Source organism: Punica granatum, chromosome 7, assembly GCF_007655135.1.
Source record: "Punica granatum isolate Tunisia-2019 chromosome 7, ASM765513v2, whole genome shotgun sequence".
NCBI lineage: Eukaryota > Viridiplantae > Streptophyta > Magnoliopsida > Myrtales > Lythraceae > Punica > Punica granatum.
The window spans coordinates 20,131,664-20,158,395 of NC_045133.1; the positions used below are offsets into that span (position 1 = coordinate 20,131,664).

General features: G+C 43.6%; 1 protein-coding gene across 1 annotated transcript; it reads right to left on the minus strand.

The window, feature by feature from the left end:
• Positions 1 to 12,964: 12,964 nt before the first annotated feature.
• Positions 12,965 to 13,945, minus strand: LOC116214477 (pollen-specific leucine-rich repeat extensin-like protein 1). The gene has a single exon (XM_031549879.1). The coding sequence runs from the start codon at positions 13,943 to 13,945 to the stop codon at positions 12,965 to 12,967; it is 981 nt and encodes a 326-aa protein (XP_031405739.1).
• Between the last annotated feature and the right edge of the window lie 12,787 nt (positions 13,946 to 26,732).

Sequence of the window (26,732 nt, forward strand, 5' to 3'; positions counted from 1 at the left end):
ATTGAGTGACTGAGTTTTAAATAGAAAGATAAATTGAATAATTGATCAAAGTTTGACCATTTTACCCAAAACTGCAGCATGCCGATGATTGAGTTTGACGACCTCCAGACATTTGAGTGATTTCGGCTGACCCATGCTGCCGACTCCTCCTCGGTTCTTACATACGAGAACCCATTGAGGGGCCATGACATTGGTCTCTATGTGGCTACAATGGATGCGATTAGCAACCGCAGTTGGAAGAGAATAAAAATAAACAGGCATTTTCATGAACAGTTTGGAGGCGCGCAGATGAGAGTGAAATGAAGAACATTGAGAAAAATGTAACGAACCGAAGTAACAAGTGTGAACTGAGAGTTGCCGTTGATAGGCACAAAGCAGCAGGAGGGTAAGTATCGGTTTGGCAGAAGGAAAAGGTGGTGTTGTGGGTGGTGACAGGAAGAGAGGGGTCGCGGGAATTGGCCAAGATCGCAAGGAGGCCATCAGAGAGGACTTTGAAACAGGCACAATTGGGGAATCGACTAAAAGGGGCGAACGGTTGCAAGGGAAAGTAGTGGTTCCATAGGTAGAGGCAATCAACCTTGGCGCTGCTGAGTAGGTTGTAGAGCGTGTGGGAAGCAGAGTGGACGGCGAGGGCGGCGATTAGAAAGGCAGCAAGGGCGGTGGCGGCCACGGCAGAAGTTGAAACGCGAAATAGAGCGATGGACATGGAGACTGGCCGAGAGAACATGTTTACTAGGAACGAAGCAACTGTATCTTTGACTGCAGAGTGGTGAAGGGTCTCAAAGCCAAACAGAAAAAAGAATGTAGCGTTTGAACGAATACAAGGGTCTCAAGGGCATTTGTGGAATTTGTTTAAAAGAATAAGGGTAAATTTGGAATTGAAATGTGAAAAAGCACCGTAAGAGTTTCACATTTTTATATAGGCAAAATTGATAATTTGGTGCCAGAGATATACACCTCGCTGCAAATTCGTCCCTGAAATTTATTCTGTGTACTAGTTGGTCCGGATATTGCAAACGTTAGGATGAGTTGGTCCTTCCGGTTCGAAAAAATAAGAGGTCCCTGACGGAGATTGCATCTGGACGCCGTTAATTGCATTGTTGGTCATCCACTCAAGTGAAAAGGCTTCCTGCCCCTAATTGCCCCAAATTGTTGTTCGATCAAACCCTAATTGAGCTTTTTGCTTTCACTGCAATCATCAAATTCACCCAGACGCCTCGAGATTTCTATAATTGAGAGTGTCGCCCGTGATATTTCGAAGTTGCAATCGTGGTTCTTGGTCGTTTTCCGGTGAGCAACACCTGGGATCAACCACTGCAGGAGTTGGCTCGAGCGCTCAAAGGTTGTTCTGCTGCGTTGCACATGGGCAGGAGGTCAGTTCAATTCCTGATTGTTGGCCGTTTGTGCAGTTTTGGGTTGTTTTTGGGGGGTTTGCACATAGTTGTTCGGGGAAACTCCTTGCCTTTCCTTCTCCTATTACTAGCAAATCACGAGCTTAATGTTGGATAACCAGTTGTGTATTTGCCTTGCAAAGTAATATCAAGGGCCCTATATTCTGAGTGATGATCTGGCAAATACGTAACCTAGCCAGATTGTGTGGCATTGGTATTGATTGATTGAATGTGCCCGAACTTCTGAATTCCAGAGATAGAAATGAACTTATGAGGAAAAAAAGCAAGTTTATCGAGATTCTATTTTCGTGCCTTTCTCCTGATAAATCGATTGCCATAATGAAGATTAATGGAACTTGTATCTCTTCACGCATTTCTCTTCACTGTCGTTTTGTCAACGTACTTGCAATTTCTAGGTGCGAGTGAGTGGACCTGATGCAGATCCGGTGGATTTCTTGGTTCTAGAATAAAATGGAACTTTACTAAGTTCCTGGTCAATAAGGAAGGGCAAGTCATCAAGCGCTCTAGTCTAACTACCAGCCCATTAGCTATTGAGGTATATTCTCTCTCTCTCTCTCTCTCTCTCTCTGCGGAGATGCTTGCCTAGAATCAAACTAGAATTGTTCATATAGGTGGTGTGTTCACCATCGTTGATCCCATGAGTTCATGACAATTAAGACAAGACCCACATATCATTCAGTTTTTCAATCGATCTGGTTTAAATGCATATATTGAATACCATGCCTAATATCTGAATTCTCTGTATGTACGTCCATCCATATTATGCATGTATGAGTGTAAACATTGACAAGTCAGTCAGCAATGTTTTGGTCTATAGGTGTTTTACAATTTCCCTCATTTGTAGACCATTTTGTATGCTTATTGCAAAGTTGAGTTGATTGCCATCTAGTTTTCATCATCTTACTCATTATGTTTGCTCCGTATTACCCTCAATGCACTTAACCCAGGCGGATATAAAGAAAGCATTGGGAGAGGGATGAAGCACATGATTTTGCCAGAACAAAGCTTGAGTAAAAGATGTGTTAAAAGCGACAAAGTGTGCAAGAGAGTTGTAATTGCTGCAAGTTTGGTCAAACTCTTGCCTTGTTTTGTTTTGGTGTGGGGATATACCAGCTTGTCGCGGAGCTTTCATACTCTGTGGTGTCTGTGTTATATGTATATCTCGTCTTGCCAGTCTTGGGATGATGAGTAGTATGATTCTGTTTTCAATTGAACACTGTAGAATGGACTTAGGATTTTGTTAGAAATAATGTTCTTGTTCATAAAATCATCAGTAGGAGGAAACAAAAAAGGTCAAGTTTTTGTGTGTACAATTGAATACTCATTTGATTACTTTGTCGTATCTCAAAGGCTTGTACTCTTTACTGAGTTTAGTGTAGTTTAATTGCCGCACGTAAAAGCGATCGAAAACAATCTATGGCAGCACTGCAAACTCACTTGTATTCCATTTAGCAATTTCCGATCTTTGGATTCACCAACTAAAAAGCTCACAAAAGTTACATAAGATTCATTCGATGTTAAAAGAAACAACAGTCTGGTCAAAACAATATCTTTGTTATGCTATCATTCGATGTTAAAAGAAACAACAGTCTAGTCAAAACAATCTCTTTGTTATGCTGGCAAGATACTAAAGTTATTTTATATCGCATTTGGCTCAAGTACTGCATAACACTATACAGCAAAAAATAAACATGCAGTCGATATGTATATAGATAGTCAAAGAACTTTCCATAAGAACATTACTATCAATATAGTATCAATTAAATACCCGCAACCACCTGCAAAAGGAAACAGAACACAAGACTCAGTCAATTATTCTTGATCTATTCTCTATACAAAATGCCAATCCGTACTCTACCAATCCGAACCGTAACCGATTATTAACAAATTCCCGTCTTTCATTTCATTGCCTGCAATCAACTTCTATCAACTCTCACAGAGCTCCCACCCTTCATCCAACAGCTCTCTTTGCTCTGCTCCAGCGTTGTTCTTGTCTTCTGATTCCTTTTGTGGAGATGAACCATCAATTGACAATTCCAAGCTACCGTCATTTGGAGCTTTGCAGGCCCCTCTCTATCATCAGGAATTCGATTTGAGGATGCACTGCTATTGATGGACAAGCACAAGGATGCCAAGATGCAACTTGTCTGCCCAAAGGAAATAGACTTGCTGAGAGCAACACCTGAGTCGAATCTCTCCTTCAGCAGCTTCACGTCCTGACATAAAACTACGATCTCACCTCTGCATAAGCTTCAAAAGAATATCAAATGAATAACCAGATAACTCAGCTATAAGGCTGAGGTTATGTTATATGCAATCATATAATAGAGCCTAAACCAGCAATAAGGACAAACGACCCAAGCACCTTGTCTAAACCAGCAATAAGGACAAACGACCCAAGCACCTTGTTCATGAGAGAGCATCTAGAGAAACCCCCCCCAACCACCCCCCCCCCCCCCCCCCCCCCACCCCCCCCCCCCCCCAAAAAAAAAAAAAAACGCAAGCACCTTGTACATGGTTGTTTTTGTCCCGGAAAACCCCCCAAAAACAACCCAAAACCGCACAAACAACTAATAATCAGGAATTGAACTGACCTCCTACCCATGTGCAATGCAATAGAATAGCCTTTGAGCGCTCGAGCCACCTCCTGCAACGGTTGATCCCAGGTGCTACTCACAGGGAGACAACCAAGAACCACGATTGCAACTTAGGAAGATCACTCGAGCGACACTCTCAATTGCAGAAATCTTAAGGCGTTTGGGTGAATTTGATGATTGCAGTGGAAGCAACAAGCTCAATTAGGATTTCATCGAACAACAATTTGGGGCAGGAAGCCTTTTTACTTGAGGGGACGACCAATAGTGCAATTAACAGTGTCCAGAGGCAATCTCCGTCAAGGACCTCTCAATATCTCAAACGGAAGGACCAATTCGTCCTAACGTTTGCAATGTCCGGACCAATTAGTACATAGAATAAATTTCAGGGACGAACTTGCCGCGAGATGTATATTTCAGGGACCGAATTGTCAATTTTGTCTTTTTATATTTAGTATATATATAGATATTAGTTCGATAAAGCAAAGTAGGAAAATATATTAGTATAATAATTGATGGATTTGTAATTAGGAAATATATTATGTCAATATATATATTTGTAAATTAATAAATATCGAAAATGTTATTACTAAATTGATTAGATAATTGGCCATATTATCCGTTATTAGGATATTGAAGTTATTATCGTTGTGTTATATGGAAAATGCCCTCTTACTAAATTGATTTAATTGTCCATATTATTAGTGTGCGCATCCGAATTTCGTCTCGTCGGGGCACGCATGCGCGCGCCTAAATGCAACGCGGCTTGGTTGTGTCCACCTTTCCGGGGATGCGCGACGGACGCACGTGAGAAGGAGTCGCCACTACCTATTTACGTCCCGAAGGTCGAGGGTCGGTGAGTCGCCCGGCTCTAGGGGTATGGATACACCTTGTATGCTAAGGCAATAGTCTTGTACGGAACCGGAAATTCCGAATTCGGAGGTTCTATTATGTGTGGGTCTATATCCCACACGCCCTTTCGGTACTCTAGCTTGCTAGGCTTGCCATTTTATTTATTTACCGCATGATTTAGGGTCGCACTCGACCCTCCCGTTTTGACACCGTAAATTCGAAGAGACACTTGAACCGTCCGCTCTCCGACCGGGATTATTACATGAATAAATATACATCATAAACCCCTACATTGTTCTCTCAAATAAATAAAGGACAAGCTACAATGACTAAATCCCGGTCGGTTCGTATTCGGCCATTATTTCACTCATGCTCATCGTATGGTTTGGAAAAGACCGAAAATTAAATTAAATGCGCACTCGGTGTATGGGGGCATTGGACCTCGTGATCGAAGGTTATGGGCGTTGGACCCAGTATGAATCGAGTCCTAAAGGATCGGGCTCAATCCGCATAACAAAAAAGTGCAAAAATGTAACAAGCAAGCTCAAATAAACAAACAATAGGGTTTCTTGTTATCGCCGAATTTACGTAAATTAACTGATTATTAACCGGGGTATATTGGCATACAAATCCTACCTTAAAACAAACAAAAGGGATGATGGATAGGGTATGTAGCATTCGGCATTATTTTAAACGGATCCGATAGACATGACGTCTATAGTCAAGTCTTGAATGTATGGGTTATTTTTAGATTATTTTGTATCGTGGCAATATGGCTTTTACAGATTAAGAGTGTTTTCATCTAAAACTCAAAACCTAACCCTCTACTTGACTATTTGCGCATGTTCATTATGTCGAGTTTGAAATTAATCCGTTTTCCCATGTTTTAACCCGTTCTAAACACAAACCTACACTAGAGTGACGACAGGACAGGAACCGGTAATTATGCCCTTGAATCGGTAAATATGTGTATGCATGAAAATCAAGATTACGTTGTACGTATCTCGGTTCTTTTGAAATTGTGAATTTCGAAAAGGGCATGACTAACAGTTCTTGAACGGTCGATGCGATTACAGATTATTAATCGGTTCGTACAATTTATTTAAAGAAGTCAAGTGATTTAACTTAGCCAAATTTAACGTTCCGATTATCCCGTATGTAGAATTTTAGGTTAATTAAAAAATTTTACCAAATGCTTTAATTTACGGATTTCGAGTCGTCGGAAATAGCCATTAATTGACCGCCCGGTAAACTCTAATTTCCAACCGTCTTAAAATTTTTAAAAAAATTAATTTTAGGCCGAGCTTGCATGATTAAACCGATTCATATGAGGTTTCGATTAAAATGAGAAAATAAAGCGTTTAAACACGGATCAAGAGCACATTATCACATCAATCACGATAAACATACATATTTTACATAATCGGTGCCGCCATGATCACGATAAGCACATACAAACATACGCAAACATAATATTTAATGGAATCGATAAAACGGCACCGACTCATGAAAGCGAGAAAACATAAAGAACACACATTGTCATGTTATATACATATAATTACTGAAACAAAATTATTTGAGCGGGCCACACACATCAGGAATCCAAGTAGGAAAGGATTGGGTATCTCTAGAAAATGTCCAAGGACTGAATTGAATTAATTTTAAAAGAACAAGGACTGATTTGAAAATTTCGATAAAATTCGGGGCACTGATTTGAAAATTATAAAAAAATTCTGGACTGTGTAAAAATTACTGAAAATGTCCCAGGATTTTTTTTTTGAAATGAATTTGAAAGTTTGGGCTAATCTGAAAAGTGGAAAATACCCCAGGTACTAAACTGAAACAACATGAAAAGTTCCGGAATAGGTTTAAAAATTCTGAAAAATTCAGGGGCCGATTGGAAAATGGTAAAAAAAATCTGGGACTTGACTGAAAGAGATTTTAAAATTCGGGGCAGATCTGAAAAGGGCGGAAAATAGCCCCGGGACTAAACTGAAACAATTCAAAAAGTTCCTTGGGATGATTGAAAAATTCTGGAAAATTCCAGAACTGATTGGAAAATAATAAAAAATGGCTAGGACTTGGTTGAAAATAATTTTAAAATTTGGGACAGATCTGAGAAAATAAAAATGCGTCATCTGGACTGAAATGTGACAAACAAAAGTTTGTAAAATCGAGTTCGGGAAAAATCCGATCACCCACGATACCCAATAATGCTCATTTCATATCATATTCATCCAAGCAAACATTAATATTAAAAAATGGAGCCCTAACCATGCCACTAAGTCGAGGATTTACCTTGTTTGAGAAGAATAGGGGCAGATCTGTAAAAAAAAAAAATTCGCCAGGTCTGTTGGGCTGCTGGGAGAGTGGGCCGAACTGTGCTGATGGGCTAGACTGGGCGAACTGGGCCGAACTGGGCGGAAGGAACTGGGCTGAGATCTGGATCTAATTGGGTCGAATTGGGCCTCTACTGGACTGGGCTGATTTAGGCCGTGGGCTGCCGGAATGGTTAGGCTGCTTGCCGCGGGCCGAATTGCTTGGCCGGCACGGGCTGGGCTGCTGATTGCACGAACAGTGCTGCCGATCGCGCGAACGATACTGGCCACTCACGAGCGTCGCCCCTACGATTCGGAAGTACGGCAAATCCGGTTAAAGAAATTTGAAAATAGAGAAGAGAAGAGGGATGGTCTCGGCGGAAGGCTCTCGCGACGAGGAATCGAAGAGATCCGATCCCACAGAGTTATGTCCCGAGTTCGAGCACGAGGAGGTAGCGGACTTCGATGTCTGAGGCAAGGGAGTTCCGGGGAGCCGTGGGCGAGAGGAGTCGAGCTGTGGGGAAGAGCGCCGGGGAACTGAGGGTTTTTTTTCTCTTTTTTTTTTCGGAGCTTCCCGATTCCTCTAGCCGAGCCTGAGCATTTTTTCCTTCTTTTTTATTTATTTAATCCGGGCGAGCTTAGGGTTTTTTTTGTCGAATGTGCTGCCGTTTGTTTTCCATAATGAGCTGCGATTTTCCTTCCAAAACAGGTTACGGTTTCCTTTTGGATTCTTGGGAGAATTTTCGTCCCGAGAGAGAGATCGAGAAAGCCGAGCATTTTTCTAGGGTTTTCCTTTTATATCCGACTGAAAGAAAAGAAAAAGAAAGGAAGAGAAGCGGAGAAGGTGGCGGCTAGGGTTTCGTTTTCTTTTTCTTTTCATTAGGGTTTTCGTATTTGGAAAGAAGAAGAAGAGAAGAGAAGAAGAAGGAAGAGTCGGGGGCCAAAGGAAGGATGAAGAAGAAGGAAGAAGAGGACAAAATAGGGGAAGGATGGAGAGGCAACGGTCAGCTGACTGTTGCCACCTTTTTTTTTTTAAGAAATTTTTCGGTCAGACCGGTCTGACCGGTTCTGATCAACTTTGACTTTTCTGACTTTTTCCTTTTTTTAAGAAAAGGTAATAAATTGGAAAAATAACGATTTTGCCCTCCGGAGCCGATAGACTGAAATGGGGTGCTGACAGCTTGCCACTCTTTGGTTGTGTGCTCGAATAGAGGATGCAGCCAAAGATCATAAGAAGCACCCCGTCTGATCTCGGCGACCGTCCTGGCGGCTTTCCCCATAGCCACTTGTTCTCTCTGGTTTTGGATTCATGGGAGGGAGTTGGATAAACGTATGTACTTGAAAGCAGCGAAGAGGTGGTTTATAGATCCCAAAAGCAATAAAAGTGGGCTTATGGCCCTGAAAGCAGTAAAGATGGGTTTACGGGCCCAAAAAAAGTAAAAAGTGGATGTTCAAACCCAAAGCAATACATGGTGGGTGTCAAAACCCAAAGTAATAAAAAGGTGGGTGTCCAAAGCCAAAGCAATAAATGTGGGTGTCTAAACCCAAAGCAATAAATGGTGGGTGTCAAAACCCATAGCAACAGAAAGGTGGGTGTCCAAACCCAAAGCAATAAATGTGAGTGTCGAAACCCAAAGTAATAAATGGTGGGTGTCTAAACCCAAAGCAGTAAAGAGTGGGTGTCCAAACCCAAAGTAATAAATGTGGGTGTCCAAATCCAAAGTAGTAAATGTGGGTGTCCAAACCCAAAACAGTAAAATGTGGGTGTCCAAACCCAAACAGTAAAATGTGGGTGTCCAAATCCAAAGCAGTAAATGTGGGTGTCCAAACCCAAAATAGTAAAATGTGGGTGTCTAAACCCAAAATAGTAAAAAGTGGGCGTTTGTACCAAAAGCAATAAATGTGAGTGTCCAAACCCAAAGCAGTAAAAGGTGGGTGTCAAACCCAAAGCAGTAAATGTGGGTGTCCAAACCCAAAGCAGTAAAAGGTGGGTGTTCAAACCCAAAGCAGTAAATTGTGGGTGTCCAAACCCAAAGAATTAAAAGGTGGGTGTCCAAACTCAAAGCAGTAAAAGGATTCGGTCATCGAGGATGGCCTGAGAACGCGAGAGAGTTGACTTGGGCCCGTTGATGCTGACAGATTTGTCAGATGATGGTGCCAGGTGACTCCTTGAGGGCCTTTCTCTCATGAATGTTCTCCTTTTACTGCGACCGTCCAAGAATGGTTCGATTGCATCTCTCGATTCCTCTAACTTTTGCCTAGACCGCCCTTTGCGGGTTTTCAGCCTAGTAATGATATGATTTATGCTCTCATTTTGCCACGGCTCCCCTTTGCTGGATTTTAAGCTGTGCCCCTCGTTCCCTAACTTTTGCCTAGGTCGCCTCAAGGAGGTTTTCGACCTAGCGGGAAAATTATTCTTTTCTCTCAAAAGTGATCTTAGATGGAAAGAGTACAGGTGTTGATGAAAGGATGCGTTGAGGAGACATGAACGTGGGGTCTGAAGAATACCGAAGAAGACAAAGGTCGGAAATGTGGCTTGCAGCCTGCGAGAACATAAAGAGGCTGCAGAATGACGAAAAAGGCTATCAGGGATAGTACTTCTTGAAGACGTCGGCGTTGACTGGGAGCGCATTTTCGGTCCCGTCCATGTCACTTAAGATAATTGCCCCTCCAAAGAAGGTTTCTCTGACGACGAAGGGCCCGTCATACTTGTATGCGAACTTACCCCGAGAGTCAGGTGTAATGTGAAAAACCTTTCGCAGGACAAGGTCACCAGGGTTGAACTCGCAGTGGCGGACCCTTGCATTGAACGCTCGGGTCATTTTTTGTTGGTAGCATTGGCCGTGGCATAGCGCTATTAGCCGCTTCTTGTCGATGAGATTGAGCTGTTCGTAGCGCTGTTTTGCCCATTCTGCTTCTTCGAGCGCAGACTCAGCAAGGACCCTCATGGAAGGAATCTCCACTTCTTCGAGCTCAAACTCTCCTCTATCTCAGGCACTCGACCGTCCTCGTCGAGCCCTTCCCCAAAGTATATGGGTCGGGACTCTTCGAGGTGTTCCTCGGATGAGTTCGAATCGACGTGTCGAAGATTTGGATTCGAGTGGAGCTTGGAAATTTAAACAAGTAGTCTTAGAAATTTAGAGCATTGCGAGATAAGTGAAAGAAAGGAGAAAGTAGACGCGGAAATTAAAAAATGCGTGTAGAGATTTCATTATTGATGTAAGCGTGAAGTCATAACAAAATCCCTCTTCCGTCATGTGGCTTATGGTTATGCCGACACGCGGGGAAACATCAAGCACATAGATAGACTTACACATCGGCGATCACAACCGAGTAGCGTGGGACTGACGTCCAGTTGTTGAGCTCCTCATTCTCCTGTGCGAGACGGATATCGACCCCTAAAGGAGTCTCCTCAGTGACGGCGCATATGATTGACAGATCGACAGGCTCGTCCTCTAAAACCGAGAAGGGGCCGTCAAGAGTACCTCCGATGACGTGCGGCGGTGCGGGAAAAAAGTGAGAGAGTGGGGGAACCGAAATGCCCCAGTTGATCTTCCCGTAATGCGCGATGAGATGATGGAGGTGCTTGCCCCTACGTGCCTCGATAATCTCGTGGCAGGAAGGGCGAAAACCGAGTCCCCTCCTGTTCTTGTACTCTTCAATCTCGATGAGGCAATTGATCCCCTGCCCCTGTGCTCCAAGCCCGGTACCGGGAACGTAGTTGTGATGCAGGAGGACCTTCCCAACCATGCGGTCAGCACGAGACGGACAAACCTGTCCATAGTCCCGAATGACAGAGATGGTCTCAAACGAATGGAATGGAAGGTGCTCATCGTCTCTGATGCTAATATAAGGGACAGTCGTTTCCTTGTAGATGGCATAGTCCTCTTCACCTTTGACCGTAATGAGCTAACCATCCACGATGAATTTGATCCTTTGGTGCAGGGACGAGGGAACGGCTCCAGCTGAGTGGATCCAGGGTCTCCCGAGGAGCAGGCTAAAAGCATTCGGGATGTCAAGGACTTGAAATGTGACGCTGAATGAGCATGAGCCGACATCAATCAAGAGGTCGATCTCCCCATTCACTTCCATCCGTGAGCCGTCAAAGGCTCGAACCGCAGTTTTGCTCGGGCGGACGCGGTTAAGGTCCACATTCATTTGCTTCAGCGTGGATACTGGACAAACATTGAGGGCGGAACCGTTGTCGATCATGACCCGACCAATAACGAAATTGTTGCACTTGTAGACGATGTGCAACGCCCGTGAGTGTGCCCATCCTTCAGACGGGAGCTCGTCATCTGAAAATGAGATGGCATTGGAGAAAATCGAGCTGACAGTCTCTTCAATCCCATCTGGGGCTATCTCCTTGGGAACCTATGCTGCAGTAAGGACTCGTAGGAGGGCTTCTCGGTGTGGCTCCGAACTCAAGAGGAGAGCGAGTAGTGAAATATGAGCTGGAGACTTACCCATTCGTTCTACTACCTTGTACTCGCTCGCCTTGATCACTTTCATGAAAGTCTCGGCTTCTTCTTCGGTCACCTTCTTCTGCGGGATAGGTGAGGCTTCCAGAGCAGCTCCGGATGTAGCTGGAGCCTTACCCTTGCCTGCGATCTCCGAGTTCGTGTACACCCGGCCCGAGCGTGTCACGCCCATGACACTGAACTGTTGCTCAAGGTTCCCAACACTTCCTTCATAGGTTCAGGGGACCTTGCTATCCTAGTACGGCTCTCGAGCTGGGACTTCTATTATGAACGGGGCGGACGCGGCACTAGACCCTGTGAACCCTACAATGGCTTCCGCGAGGACATACTCGATTACAAATGGAGCAGGGCCCTCCTGTTGGCTCTCGTCCTCTCTCATAGTGCAAACACTGATCATATTGATAGTGGGCCCCGAGCTCGACTCGTGATTAGGGAGAGGATTGGCTTGCACATTCGGAGGCCTAAAGGCATTGAATGAGATCTTTTTGGCATCGATCAGCTTCTGGACCTCCTGCCGTAATTTCCAACAGTTGTCGGTGGTGTGCCCGAGAGTACCTGAGTGGTACTCGCAGTGTAGACTCTGATCCTGGTTCGCCGGAATGAAACTGGGATCCGGAACCGTGGGTCGGATCATATTACCGGCTAATAGTTGCCTGTATATGTGGGAGAGTGGGGTAGGCAGGGGCTTGAACTGTATGCGCTATCGGGATTGCGTCGTACCGCTCTGTTAGCCCTGCGCGGTTGGGGTTTGTTGCGCCGGCTGAGGAGCTCTCGAAGCCGGGGGCTTATACTGTGGGGTCGAAGTAGGGGGTAATGGTGGACAATTTGTTGCGGGGCCGGCGGGGCTGAATAGTAAACCGGTTGTGCGGGGTGTTGAGACTGATAGTGTACAGTCAACGAAGCATATGCGTGAGTGGCAGGTGGTGTAGGTATGAAATTCACCGAGTACTGTTGAGATCCCGGGTGTCCCAGATTGACTACATTAACCGAAGCCTCATTTCCCTTTCTGCCGTTAGTAGGGGTTGCTGCGACCGCGGTCTTCCTCAAGGATTCTCCTTCTCCCTTCTTTGCCGGACCCTCTAATCTTCCGAGTTTAATGCCCAGGTCTACCTGTTTCCCGGCTATAATCATCTCCGAGAAAGTAGACTTGTGGCCCATGAGATGAGAATAGTAAGCTCCCTTGAGAGTCCCATGAAACATTTGAATTTGCTGCGCTTCACAGATTGGGGGAAAATGTTTTGCTGCTTCCGAACGCCAATTCGTGGCGTAATCCTCAAACTTCTGCCCCTCCGCCATTTCCATCGTGCTCATCTCGAGGAAGGATAGAGGTGTCTCCATGTTATACTAATACTGCTCAACGAACTTCCTGGCCAGTTCGGTCCAGGAAAGGATGTGCTCCGCTCGAAGAGATATGAACCAATTAAGCGCCGGTCCTGACAGGCTCTCCTGGAAAGTCGCGATGACGAACTGTTCGTAGTCCCAGTATTGAAGCATCTTCCCGTGGTAATGACGGAGATGGTGTCGCGGGTCTTTAGTTCCGTCGTCTGAAAATCGGGTACCTTGACCTTCGCGGGTAGCTGCATCCCTGGAAAGAGAGTCGAATTTAGATAACTGGTGCTATGTCGGGGATCACTAGCTTGGAGGGCCTTGATAGTCTCTTCCATCTTCTTCATTCTCCTCTCATGTTCGGTCTCCGCTTCGGGAAAGAAATTTGTGGGTGGAGCTCTGGGGGCCGCTTGAGTTGGTGTGCTCGGTTCGGAGAAAGTAATATTTATGGGAGGTGGAGCTTGGTAGGGGAGGCTGATATGGGGTTGTGGAGCTTGGTAAGGGAAAGGCTCAGTTGTGTGAACAGGAACAGGGGCGCTCGATGCTGGGAAGCCCATCGGCGGAGGAGCAGTATAAACGATAGCTGGAGCTGGCACGGACACGAGAGATGGTACGAACATAACCGGATCCGGCACGGGAATCGTCATGGGCGGAAGTGAGACGGCTGTTGGAATGGTGGACTGAGGATGGCAGAAGTCGACCAGGTGAATTACCGGCGTGCGCGTCGAATGAGGAGTGGGCACTGGGATAATTGTCGGTGCTAGGGCGGCCGCTATGTCGCCCTCTGATGTATGGGTTGGCGGAACCCAAGGAGCGGGGTCGACAGTTGGCCCGCGTGCGAGAGAAAGGGTGGAGCTCGAAGACGCGCGATTCGGCCCCCTGAGCAAGGCCATCATCTCGGCCATATTAGCGGCCATTAGGTCAACCATGTTTTGAAGAGTGGTGATGTTGCCCTCGAGCATGGCTATGCGAGTAGGATCATGGGCAGGCGGTGGTGCTTAAGCGGCCGACGACGGCACATACATCGGTGGTGGCAGCGCGTACCCAGGTGGTGGTGGCGTGTACCCCGGCGGTGGTGGCGTGCTTGTTGTGGGAGATGGGCCAAGGGAGCTCCATGATGTGCTAGTGGCACGCCTGCGGAGGTAAGCGGTGGTGGCGCGTGCATCGTAGGCTGCGGAGAATGAACCGGCGTCGGTGGTGTATTCCCTTCGAAGACAGCGAGTTGATTTTCCTCTGCCATTCTTAATTGAATGCGTGTGGGATACCGGTGGGGCACCGCCAGTTGTTAATACCTATTTTCCATAAGCGCGTGAGTTTGATGCAAGAAAATTATCTTCCAAATAAACATGCAAAGCAATGAAATAAAGAGAGAATGCATGAAATGCATGAATTTCCGAAAACTAATGCTGTCATTCGCATTAACTCTGAACGGTTTAAAGTGCAATACAAATTTTGAAAAAATAGTCTTAAATCGGACTTCCACCGCTCCCGAGGTGCAAGCGACCGTCGCCATGGAAAGCACCGGTTCCAGGGGAAGGCCTGGTGGAAGTGTCTATCCTAGGGTGTGTGGACCTCCACGGGCCCTCTTCCTGGACCTCTCCAAGGCAGCGTTTGCTTGCGCAAACTCCTGATCACGCCTCTGCAGTTGGGCGCGGGCCTGGGCAAGCTCTTTCTGTAGTTGGTGCTGATCGACAAGCTGCTCATTCTTCTCGGCAATTTCCCGGCGAAGATAATCTCTCTCGACCCTGAGGTTAGCGAGCTCCGCTTGGATGCCTACACTTGGGGTGGGAGGTGCCCCGGATGGTTCGTCATTTTTGTCTTGTGGAGAGTCGGCGAGATCCTCGTGGGTTACTGGACCCCATCGGTAAAAGCGAAGGACATACTCTTCTGTAGCCTGAAAATCTCGTTCCTCGTGGGTCGGATACTCGGGGAAGTACAAGTGCTTAGGAGCCACTGTTAGCCATGCAGCCAAGACCTGTTGGATGCTATTTTGACGATCCACGGATGTCTGATCCTCCAGCCAAATATGTTTGAATTTAGTCCTTGCCGTATTCTCCAAAACTGTCTGTAGGCCACCGAGCTGCCTCACTACTCGCGCCGGAAAATAAGTGGTGGACCTCGCATGACTTACGAGTGGGACTCCATTAAAATCAGAACATCTAAGGGCCATGGGTCTTGGTGGTATCCACGCGGCACGCCACTTGAAGCCCTTAGGCGATATTTCGCGGAAAACCTTCACCCACTCGGAGATCTTGCGTTCTTCCACGCGCACGAGGGATAGCAATCGAGAAATAATCGACTCCGGGCCATTAAAATACATAACCGGGCGCACTAGACCGAAGGGATTTGCGTGGCTTTGAAACCAAATTTGTAAAAGGATGAGGGATCCTCTTATTCTTCGGTCGCATGTTCTCAAAACATGGTCGAGTGACCGAATGGTCTCAGCTATAAGGGCTGCCTCGTAACTACGCCCTCCGACCACTTGGAGGACAACGCTGGCCAAGGCCGCGTCGATGAGACCATGCGAGCGAGGGAATAAGAGGGTCCCGAAAATTAGTAGTAAAACAGCATGACATAAATCATTTCGAAGAAAATTCCCCTGGACCCTGTGTGCTCGGGACTCAATAAAAAGGAGAAGTTTCTCGATTGCTATCTCCGTGCTGCCGGAGTATGCGAGTTCAGCATTCAAATGGGTCGTCGGAACCCCGAGTAGGCGTGAGACTAGGGCTGATCGGGCAGTGTGGAAGTTGGGTTTCACAATGTTGCGGGCAGCTATGGTTCGACCGATGAGTGTCCGGTATTCCTCAATGGTCGGCGTGAGCTCGGTACCTTGTATGTCGAAGACAGCGCGACTTGGGTTCTAGAATGTGATGGCGGCCTCGAGGAAATTCCAATCGACGTGTCGGGTGGCCAGCAAAGGAATATCTCCCACGAATGCAGCAATATAGTGGCGGTCGACTGGGCGCAGCGTCGTCCATATGCGAGCAATCTCCTCGAGTGGTGGTGTGACTCTGTCGAGGCGTGGACAGGAAAACGAGTGCGGCATCCTTTACCAAGATAAAAGGAAGATCGACTTAAGACTCATTAATGCGAATGGCATCCTAATTTTGAAAATTTATATGATGCATGCTTGCGAAAATATAAACGCCCACGGCTTAATTAATGTTACAAGGTACATGTCTCTCAAAACGAAAAAAAAAAAAAAGACTCAAAACGGTGCACAGGTCAACTCTAAAGACTATCGCAAAAATCAGGATGGAAGCATGCATGGAGTTCCTGTAGAATGCATGGTTTTAGTGCTACAGGGACCGTGTTACGTAAGAATGGGGGGCCCCGACTCAAGGGTATCAATTCCTTGAAATTGGGCGGGGATCTTTGGGGGCCTAATCGACGGTCCATCCATGCGACATACCCTTACTCGGAACCCCTATCTAACCTGTGTTTTCTAATATCGGTCGTGGGACGCGACCCATCGGTATCTAAAGCCAGTATGATATGCAATGTATGTGTAGGAAATAAATGTGCAGAAAGTAAATGAACCGTAAGTAAAGAAAGCGGTAAATAAACAAGCAAACAGACAAGCGGAATCGAGCCCAAACCCTCTAAATGTCCCTAGTGGATTAGCCAAGTTATGCGCACCCGAATTTCGTCTCGTCGGACACGCATGCGCGCGCCTAAATGCAACGCAGCTTGGTTGGGTCCACCTTCCCGGGGACGCGCGATGGACGGACGTGAGAAGGAGTCGCCACTACCTATTTACATCCCGAAGGTCGAGGGCCGATGAGTCGCCCGGGTCTAGGAGTATGGATACACCTAGTATGCTAAGGCAATAGTCCTGTACGGAACCGAAAATTCCGAATTCGGGGGTTCTATTACGTGTGGGCCTATATCCCACAAGCCCTTTCGGTACTCTAGCTTGATAGGCTTGCCATTTTATTTATTTACCGCATGATTTAGGGTTGCACTCGACTCTCCCTTTTTGACACCGTAAATTCGAAGAGACGCTTGAACCGTCCGCTCTCCGACCAGGATTATTACATGAATAAATATACATCATAAACCCTTACATTGTTCTCTCAAATAAATAAAGGACAAGCTACAATGACTAAATCCCGGTCGATTCGCGTTCGGCCATTATTTCACTCATGCTCACCGTATGGTTTGGAAAAGATCAAAAATTAAATTAAATGCGCACTCGATGTATGGGGGCGTTGGACCCCGTGATCGAAGGTTATGGGCGTTGGACCCAATGTGAATCGAGTCCTAAAGGATCGGGTTCGATCCGCATAACAAACAAGTGCAAAAATGTAACAAGTAAGCTCAAATAAACAAACAATAGGGTTTCTTGTTATCGCCGAATTTACGTGAATTAACTGATTATTAATCGGGGTATGTTGGCATACAAATCCTACCTTAAAACAAACAAAAGGGATGATGGATAGGGTATGTAGCATTCGGCATTATTTTAAACGGATCCGATAGACATGACGTCTGTAGTCAAGTCTCGAATGTGTGGGTTATTTTTAGATTATTCTGTATCGTGGCAATATGGCTTTTACAGATTAAGAGTGTTTTCATCTAAAACCCAAAACCTAACCCTCTACTTGACTATTTGCCCATATTGATTATGCCGAGTTTGAAATTAATCCGTTTTCCCATGTTTTAACCCGTTCTAAACACAAACCTACACTAGAGTGACGGCATGACAGGAACCGGTAATAATGCTCTTGAATCGGTAAATATGTGTATGCATGAAAATCAAGATTACGTTGTACGTATCTCGGTGCTTTTGAAATTGTGAATTTTGAAAAGGGCATGACTAACAGTTCTTGAACGATCGATGCAATTACATATTATTAATCGGTTCGTACAATTTATTTAAAGAAGTCAAGTGATTTAACTTAGCCAAATTTAACGTTCCGATTATCCCGTATGTAGAATTTTAGGTTAATTAAAAAATTTTTCCGGATGCTTTAATCTACGGATTTCGAGTCGTCGGAAATAGCCATTAATTGACCGCCCGGTAAACTCTAATTTTCAACCGTCTTAAAATTTTTTAAAAAATTAATTTTAGGCCGAGATTGCATGATTAAACCGATTCATATGAGGTTTCGATTAAAATGATAAAATAAAGCGTTTAAACACGGATCAAGAGCACATTATCACATTAAGCACGATAAACATGCATATTTTACATAATCGGTGCCGCCATGATCACGATAAGAACATACAAACATACGCAAACATAAAATTTAATGGAATCGATAAAACGGCACCGACTCATGGAAGCGAGAAAACATAAAGAACACACATTGACATGTTATATACATATAATTACTGAAACAAAATTATTTGAGCGGGTCACACACATCGGGAATCCAAGTAGGAAAGGATTGGGTATCTTTAGAAAATGTCCAATGACTGAATTGAATAATTTTAAAAGAACAAGGACTGATTTGAAAATTCGGATAAAATTCGGGGCATTGATTTGAAAATTATGGAAAAATTCAGGACTGTGTAAAAATTACTGAAAATGTACCAGGATTTTTTTTTGAAATGAATTTGAAAGTTCGGGCTAATCTGAAAAGTGGAAAATACCCTAGGGACTGAACTGAAACAACATGAAAAGTTCCGGAATAGGTTTAGAAATTCTGAAAAATTCAGGTGCCAATTGGAAAATGGTAAAAATGACTGGGACTTGACTGAAAGAGATTTTCAAATTCTGGGCAGATCTGAAAAGGGCGGAAAACAGCCCCAGGACTAAACTGAAACAATTCGAAAAGTTCCTTGGGATGATTGAAAAATTCTGGAAAATTCCAGAACTAATTGGAAAATAATAAAAATGGCTAGGACTTGGTTGAAAATAATTTTAAAATTCGGGACAGATCTGAGAAAATAAAAATATGTCGTCTGGACTGAAATGTGACAAACAGAAAGTTTGTAAAATCGAGTTCGGGAAAAATTCGATCACCCACGCTACCCAATAACACTCATTTCATATCATATTCATCCAAGCAAACATTAATATTCAAAAATGGAGCCCTAAACATGCCACTAAGTCGAGGATTTACCTTGTTTGAAAAGAATAGGGGCAGATCTGTAAATAAAAAAAATTTGCCGGGTCCGTTGGGCTGCTGGGAGAGTGGGCCGAACTGTGCCGATGGGCTGGACTGGGCGAACCTTGCCGAACTGGGCGGAAGGAACGGGGCTGAGATCTGGATCTAATTGGGTCGAATTGGGCCTCTACTGGATTAGGCCGATTTGGGCCGTGGGCTGCCGGAATGGTTGGGCTGCTTGCCGCGGGCCGAATTGCTGGGCCGGCACGGGCTGGGTTGCTGATTGCACGAACGGTGCTGCCGATCGTGCGAACGATACCGGCCGCTCACGAGCGTCGCCCTTGCGATTCGGAAGTACGGCAAATCCGGTTAAAGAAATTTGAAAATAGAGAAGAGAAGAGGGATGGTCTCGGCGGAAGGTTCTCGCGACGAGGAATCGAAGAGATCCGATCCCGTGGAGTTATGTCCCGAGTTCGAGCACGAGGAGGTAGCGGACTTCGATGTCTGAGCCGAGGGAGTTCCGGGGAGCCTTGGGCGAGAAGAGTCGAGCTGTGGGGAAGAGCGCCGGGGAACTGAGGGTTTTTTTTCTCTCTGTTTTTTTTTGGAGCTTCCCGATTCCTCTAGCCGACCCCCAGCATTTTTCCTTCTTTTTTATTTATTTAATATGGGCGAGCTTAGGGTTTTTTTTGCCGAATGTGCTACCGTTTGTTTTCCATAATGAGCTGCGATTTTCCTTCCAAAACGGGTTACGGTTTCCTTTTGGATTCTTGGGAGAATTTCCGTCCCGAGAGAGAGATCGAGAGAGCCGGGCATTTTTCTAGGGTTTTCCTTTTATATCCGGCTAAAAGAAAAGAAAAAGAAAGGAAGAGAAGCGGAGAAGGTGGCGGCTAGGGTTTCGTTTTCTTTTTCTTTTCATTAGGGTTTTCGTATTTGGAAAGAAGAAGAAAAGAAGAAAAGAAGAAGGAAGAGTCGGGGGCCAAAGGAAGGAAGAAGAGGACAAAATAGGAGGAGGATGGAGAGGCAACGGTCAACTGACCGATGCCACCTTTTTTTTTTTTTAAGAAATTTGTCGGTCAGACCGGCTCTGACCGGTTTTGACCGACTTTGACTTTTCTGACTTTTTCCTTTTTTTTAATGAAAAGGTAATAAATTGAAAAAATGACGATTTTGCCCCCTGGAGCTGATGGATCGAAATGGGGTGTTGACAATTAGGATATCGAAGATATTATCCGTGTGTTGCACGGACTGTTTGAAGTACTTATAAATTAGATTAGATTAGGTAAGATAGTATATATATTGTATCATATAAGATTAGGTAAGATAGTATATATATTGTATCATATATACTCATTGTTCAATAATAATATGAAATAATAGTTTCAAAGGGAATTTTTAAATATGAAATATACATTGTTTGCTTGGTAGGCCTACGAGTTCTTCTGCTTGATAGGCCTCGCTGCAATTTTGTTAGGCTTTTTGTCCATATGGATAAATACAAGTTTGTAATAGGTCTTGCTCGAATTTAAAGAGAAAATTTTATATAATCCTACCTCAAATGACGTGATGAGAAAGAACCAATAAAAATTCTTTTATGATGAATAATTATGACAATTATACGAGTGATTAGTCCCAACTCCCTAGTTTCATGTATTTTTATTGATGCTTGCTCACGCTACATGGTGAAGTAGGATCACCCAACAACTTAAGTGTACAAAGATTTAAAAAGTTAAACATGAGCATTTATTATTTTCTTCAAAGATAGTGCGAGTGTTCTTTTACTATAAATATATAGATGGATAGATTATCGACAAAACTCACTTTTTGGTCCCTGAAAGATGCAATTTTTGAAAATGCGTCCCTGAAAGATATTTATTATACTAATTGAACAGGTTGTGTATAACGTTTAGTCCTTTTAGTCCTTCCGTTGAAAGATGCGGTTGGTTCCTGACAGAAAATGCTAATACGACCCGTTATATGCTGATTTGGCACATTAAGTCCCACGTTGGACTCAAAATTATGTCGTTGTAGCTCTTTTTCTTGGAGAAAAAAATAATTTCTTGAAGTCAATAAAATCTATTTCTTGGAAGTTATTTTCCCCCTCAGAGATCCAGATCCAAATCTTGACTCATCACTGGCAACGATATCCTAACTAGGTCGAATAACAGCTCCTGTTCTTGAAAAGCTTCCTTGATGTGTTTGGGCAAAATCTTGTTTTTGCTAGATATGACTGCATGATCAAGCTCAAGCTTCTTCTTCTAATATGCAAGAGCAGCCTCTTCATCGCTCGAAGACTCGGTTGCTTCAAGGTCACTGCATATCACTTGAACTCTTCTCACTGTTCTAGATTATGCTCTCTATTCAATTTCTTTTTTGTGAATCCCTCCCCAGAACTAAGGCTTGACCTCGATGACCCTAAAGGAACCTTCTTAGTCTCAAGCCCAGGCATTTCCATTGCTTTGGATCGAAATGTGGAGGACAGGAATTTACCTATATATGCGTCTATATATGTATATGAGTGCGCGCACGCGCGCATGTGTGTGTGTGTGTTGGTCGAGCAAGCAGCGAAATGAAGAACCTTTGACAGTGCTGGGTATCAAGAGACCCGAGATTTCCCCTAGATTGAAGCGAGAAATTGTGTCCTGTGATGATCAGGCCCAAAGAACTCGACTCGGGAGCAAGTCCTGCTAAGAACAAAGGATGGAAACCAATGAGGATCCCCGGTTTTCAAGCAAACCCTAAAACCCATCTAAAACCCTCATCTCGTCTCGAACCACAGCCATGGAAGCAGGGGGGAGCTGATCATCAAGAATAAAAAAACCAAAAGGGTCCGGTCTAAATTGCAGGGAGGAAAGGGAGGAGATGCTCTGCTCCCCGGCCTTGAGCAGAGGCCAGCACTGCATGCACCGGAAGATGAAGATGAAAATGGAGATGGAGATGGAGAAGGAGGAGATTCTGTGTCTGAGAGAGATGGAGAGGCAGAGCTTCTTTGGAGCTCCAATGATCAAATTAGACCTAGACGACATATATGATTGCAGTGTCTCCCCGCAAGCAGCGAAATGAAGAACCTTTGATAGTGCTGGGTATCAAAGAGACCCAAGACCCGAGATTTCCTCGAGATCGAAGCGAGAAATTGTGTCCTGTGATGATCAGGCCCAAAGAACTCGACCCCGGAGCAAGTCCTGCCGAGAACAAAGGATGGAAACCGATGAGGATCCCCGGTTCTTCTTCGCAGCAAAGCAGGCACTGTAGAACTTCGACGATGCAAGATGGGGAAGCAGAGGAGAGAGACAGCCGAGGGGGGAGAGAGGGTCGCTGGAAAGGGAGGGCCAGAGCCAAGGGAGGGAGGTCGCCGGAAATGGGGGCTCCGATCCCCCCACCTTCCCCTCCCTCTTTCTATCAGTAGGGTCAGATCTGCCCCTAAGAAGATGAACACAGCAAATTTTTTTAAAAAAAAATTTGGAAGAAATTAAGAAGAAAACGACGTCGTTTTTGGGGGAAAATTACCAACGTCGAACTTAATATTCCAGGTCACCACTTAACGGGCCATATCAGCATTTTCTGTCAGGGATGAGTTGTGAAAGGTAACGGAAGGACTAACTTGTTCTAACGTTTCATTTGCAAATCCTGATTTATCTAACGAAATTCTTTCAGGGACTAATTTGTATAGCGTTGTAAAGTTCAGGGACCAAAAAGTGAGTTTAGTCATAGATTATCTTAGACCATCCCACTTCCGTACTTGCTTAAAATACTCATATAGGCACAGATGAGAAGATTTTCGCTACGACATCGCATGCACATTAAGGACACTACCTCATTCAGTAAGTACAATATACATGCAATTTTATTTCTTTCCATCAGAAGCTACATTCATTGGAATATATTTTTCTTAGATTTTTTTTTTTGGGTAAGCTCTTAGTACAGAGATTTGAATATAGAGTTGCAATATTTTCTTTTATTAAAGAAAAACAAGAAGAACTAACGTGAGCTGATTCAAACAGTGCAATGTTTGTTCTGCTTAAGCAATATTTCAAATTCGAGTCTCTGTGAATGCAAAAAATCCATGCTGTGAGCACTTACTTTACCTCTTAGTGGACCCACTAGTTCGACTGGATTAGTAAAGCCCCACTGAAATTCTTGATAGGTTTCACGCCAAAAAAAAAACAAAGAAAAACAAAAAGAAATTACCAAATATAAAAATATAAATTTTGGAGAAATTTTCATTGAGGAATTTGGACATCTTGAATGATGTTTCACTGATCTTATTATGTCTTTGTTTTAAAATAGAGCAAATAAATAAATGGGCGAATTACAAAAAAAACCCTAAATTCTGTAAAAATTGTCAATTTTGTTCTAAATTTTACTTTGTAATAAAAAAATAACATGTTTTGATAATCGTCTCAGATTTGGCCTCCGTTACTATTCCGTCAAGATTTTCCCCTATTTGCCCACGTGGACTTTATGGGACCCACCAAATTTGCATATCATTTGATCATCTTTTATTTTCTTTACAAAAATAACCTAAGTTTTCATAAAAGTCTTAGTTTTGTTTTAGATTTTGATTTGTAATTTTTAAAAAATACATGTCAACACTTCGTTTTGGTTCACTGACTTCATGAGAGAACATCAACAACATTCCCAACTACAACCCGAAAACTATTACAGAAGAATACCCAGTAAACCCCGTGTTACTATTCACAACCGGGTCAGCCATGTCAAACGAATGGCCCCGACAGTGATGCACGGAGGATTGCAGCACGAGAAAAATTCAAAATCGACAACCTAGCATGAACACAAGGAAGAGTGGCAAAATCGTCATTTCCGCCATCCATCGCTGGGAAGTAACCCGACTGATCCAGCTGTGAATAGTAACCTCGGGTTTGTCGGGCCTTATTCTGTAATAGTTTCCGAGCTATAGTAAAAAATGTTGTTGATATTCTCTCTTGGAGCCAATGAATCAAAACTAGGTGCTGACATGTATTTTTTAAAATTACAAATTAAAATTTAGAACAAAACTGAGATTTTTATGAAAACTTAGGTTATTTTTGTAAAGAAAAGATAAGATGATCAAATAATGTACAAATTTGATGGGTCCCATAAAGTCCATGTAGGCAAATAGACGGAAATCTTGACGGAATAGTAACGGAGGTCAAATCTGAGACAATTATCAAAACATGTGATTTTTTTATTATAAAGTAAAATTTAGAATAAAATTGACAATTTTTACAGAATTTAGGTTTTTTTTTTGGTAATTTACCCTAAATTTTGTGACAATATATTCTGTCTTGATGTGGATATGTCAAATTTTCTCTTATTTGGACTACCGACAACAATCTATTGTTCCTTTACCTCACACGCTCAGAATTTTGAATATTTTGCTGATGTACTTGAGTTCGTTAACCATGAACAATCGGTCTTTCTTGTTCTTATGTCCAACACATGCTCGATTGAATATCCTTTCCAATTCCAAAGAAATTCAGCAGATCTCGTGCATCGTTGAATCAGGGGCGTGTATGATGCTTCCGGAAAACTATGGGTACCCTTTTAGTGAAAATCCTCTTCCCCACTTATCTAAAAAAAAAAAAAAGTCATGTACATCATTTATGTTTGAACTCTCTCATTTGAACTTCCTGGTGTGCGGCATAAAGAGAAGGATGAGTACGACTTTGATTGTCGTTCAGGTTATGGTGCTGGCCTTGTCTTCTTTTTGGGTGAATATTGCGTTGATCTTTTTTGTTTAACATCACATTCTCAAAATGACCTTCTTACTGTTTACATCTTTATTTAGATTTTGTGTTGCTTTTTAAGTTCATCAATAGATAATGTATATGTATAGAAGCAAAAACGGGTTTCCATTTATAACTTTATGCTATAGCTCTGTATTATTTTGCTTGCAATTTAATTTTTTTTCAATTGATATTTTTATAGATTGTTAGATGGATGTGGATCATTCTCCGCCGGGGTCCCAGGAAAGGAATGTACAGGCTATATGAGTTCATCAATTTCATTGGCCTGACACGGTCTTGTTAGGTATTTGCAGCAGCAGTAGTGCTCTTAGGCCCGAAACATGGGCATCCCGAAGGGTTGCCATGACGAGCTTGTCAACTATGAGTCGACCTTTATGTATTGCATGAATATCCCCGAGTTTCATCATTTTCAGCATTCAACAACATTTACAAACAAAGACTGGGCCCTTCAGCATCCAAGCTGCCACCATAAGCCATATGTTTTATCTTTTGGATTACTTCAATTTTATTTAGCTTAAACTTGACGATGCATGTAGTGTACAAGCTTGTATCTAGCCATCTTTTTTTTTTGATGAATGGCAAATTTCATTAATCAAAAGTAATTACATCAGAGGCCATTAACCCAGTACAACATGAGAGACTAAGCCCCAAACTCTACCCCAAAAGGGAGCTAATTAGTTGTGAACAAAATCAGAAGAGTTAAACATGTGACCGACTAAAGTAGCATTTACAATTTTCTGTGAGAGACGGGGGTAAACACTCAGCTTCGCTTTCACATCTGCAAAAACCTTCTAAACTATTGCCGCTGGAGGAGAGATATGCTTTTGGTAAATTCTAACATTACTCTCTCGCTATATACAGTATATGTAGTGAGTCCAAAGAAGCTTGAGGCAGATGACATCAAGCTTCTTCCCTCGAAGGGAAGTAATCCAGTTGATTTCCGTATTCCAACTCATCGTAGTTCGGTGCAAACCGATTCGAGCTAGCAGACTTTTCCAAATTCCTTCGGTAACAAGACATTCAAAAAAAGAGGTGGTCACGAGTCTCCCTCTGCATACTGCAAAATTCGCACTCAGTTGACGCAAGCTGAATCCCCCATTTTGATAGCCGGTCCTTAGTAGCTAGTTTATTATGAACACTGAGCCAGCTAATAAAAGAAGAGCGAGGAAAATGTCCTTCAAACCATATTGCATTCCCCCATTCCACTTTAGGGCCTCTCGATCTAAGACACTGCCAGGCATTTGCAATAGAGAATTGCCCAGACTTCTGAGGGGTCCATAAGACTCTGTCCTGATTAGAAGATTCGAGAGCTGTGGCCAAATCCCGAATACAAGTAACTTGTGGGTCCGAACTCCTCGGCCAGTGCCATTGCCCTTCAACCAGAACTGCACTAACTGTTGCATGCTCCCTGCACTAGCCATCTTTAGTGAAGCACATGTCGAAAAATTCCATGACTGGCATTGAGGTACATTTTTTGGGCATTATTCGTTGACTTGCCAAATTTTCAGTGCACGGGGACTAAAAAGGTGGTCCATGGTTTATTTACTATGCTTTTAACACCTTTTCTTGTCTTATTACAATACAAGTGTTACTTGGTAAGATGCATGAAGGATTTATTATTGTAGTTGTGATTCTTCTTTTGCCTACAGTGAATCATAGTATCTCAGGAATCTTCTCGTTTTATAAATCAAAGATCTAATTTTGTATCAAAAGCCATAAATATAGCTGCTAGAGAGCTTATTCACATTGCATCTGTTGGAGAGTTGTTCTACCTCCATCTATTTATGTCCTCTTCGACGGAATCTGCGTTTCACCCGGGGGAGGGGGGAATGCGGGCTATGTTTTGTCCATGGCTTCATCGAAAGAAAATCGAGTTTCTGAATTTTATTTTTTATTTTCATGTTATTTTCAGAATTTTTTTAACTTTTCATAATTCTTTTTTCTCTTTT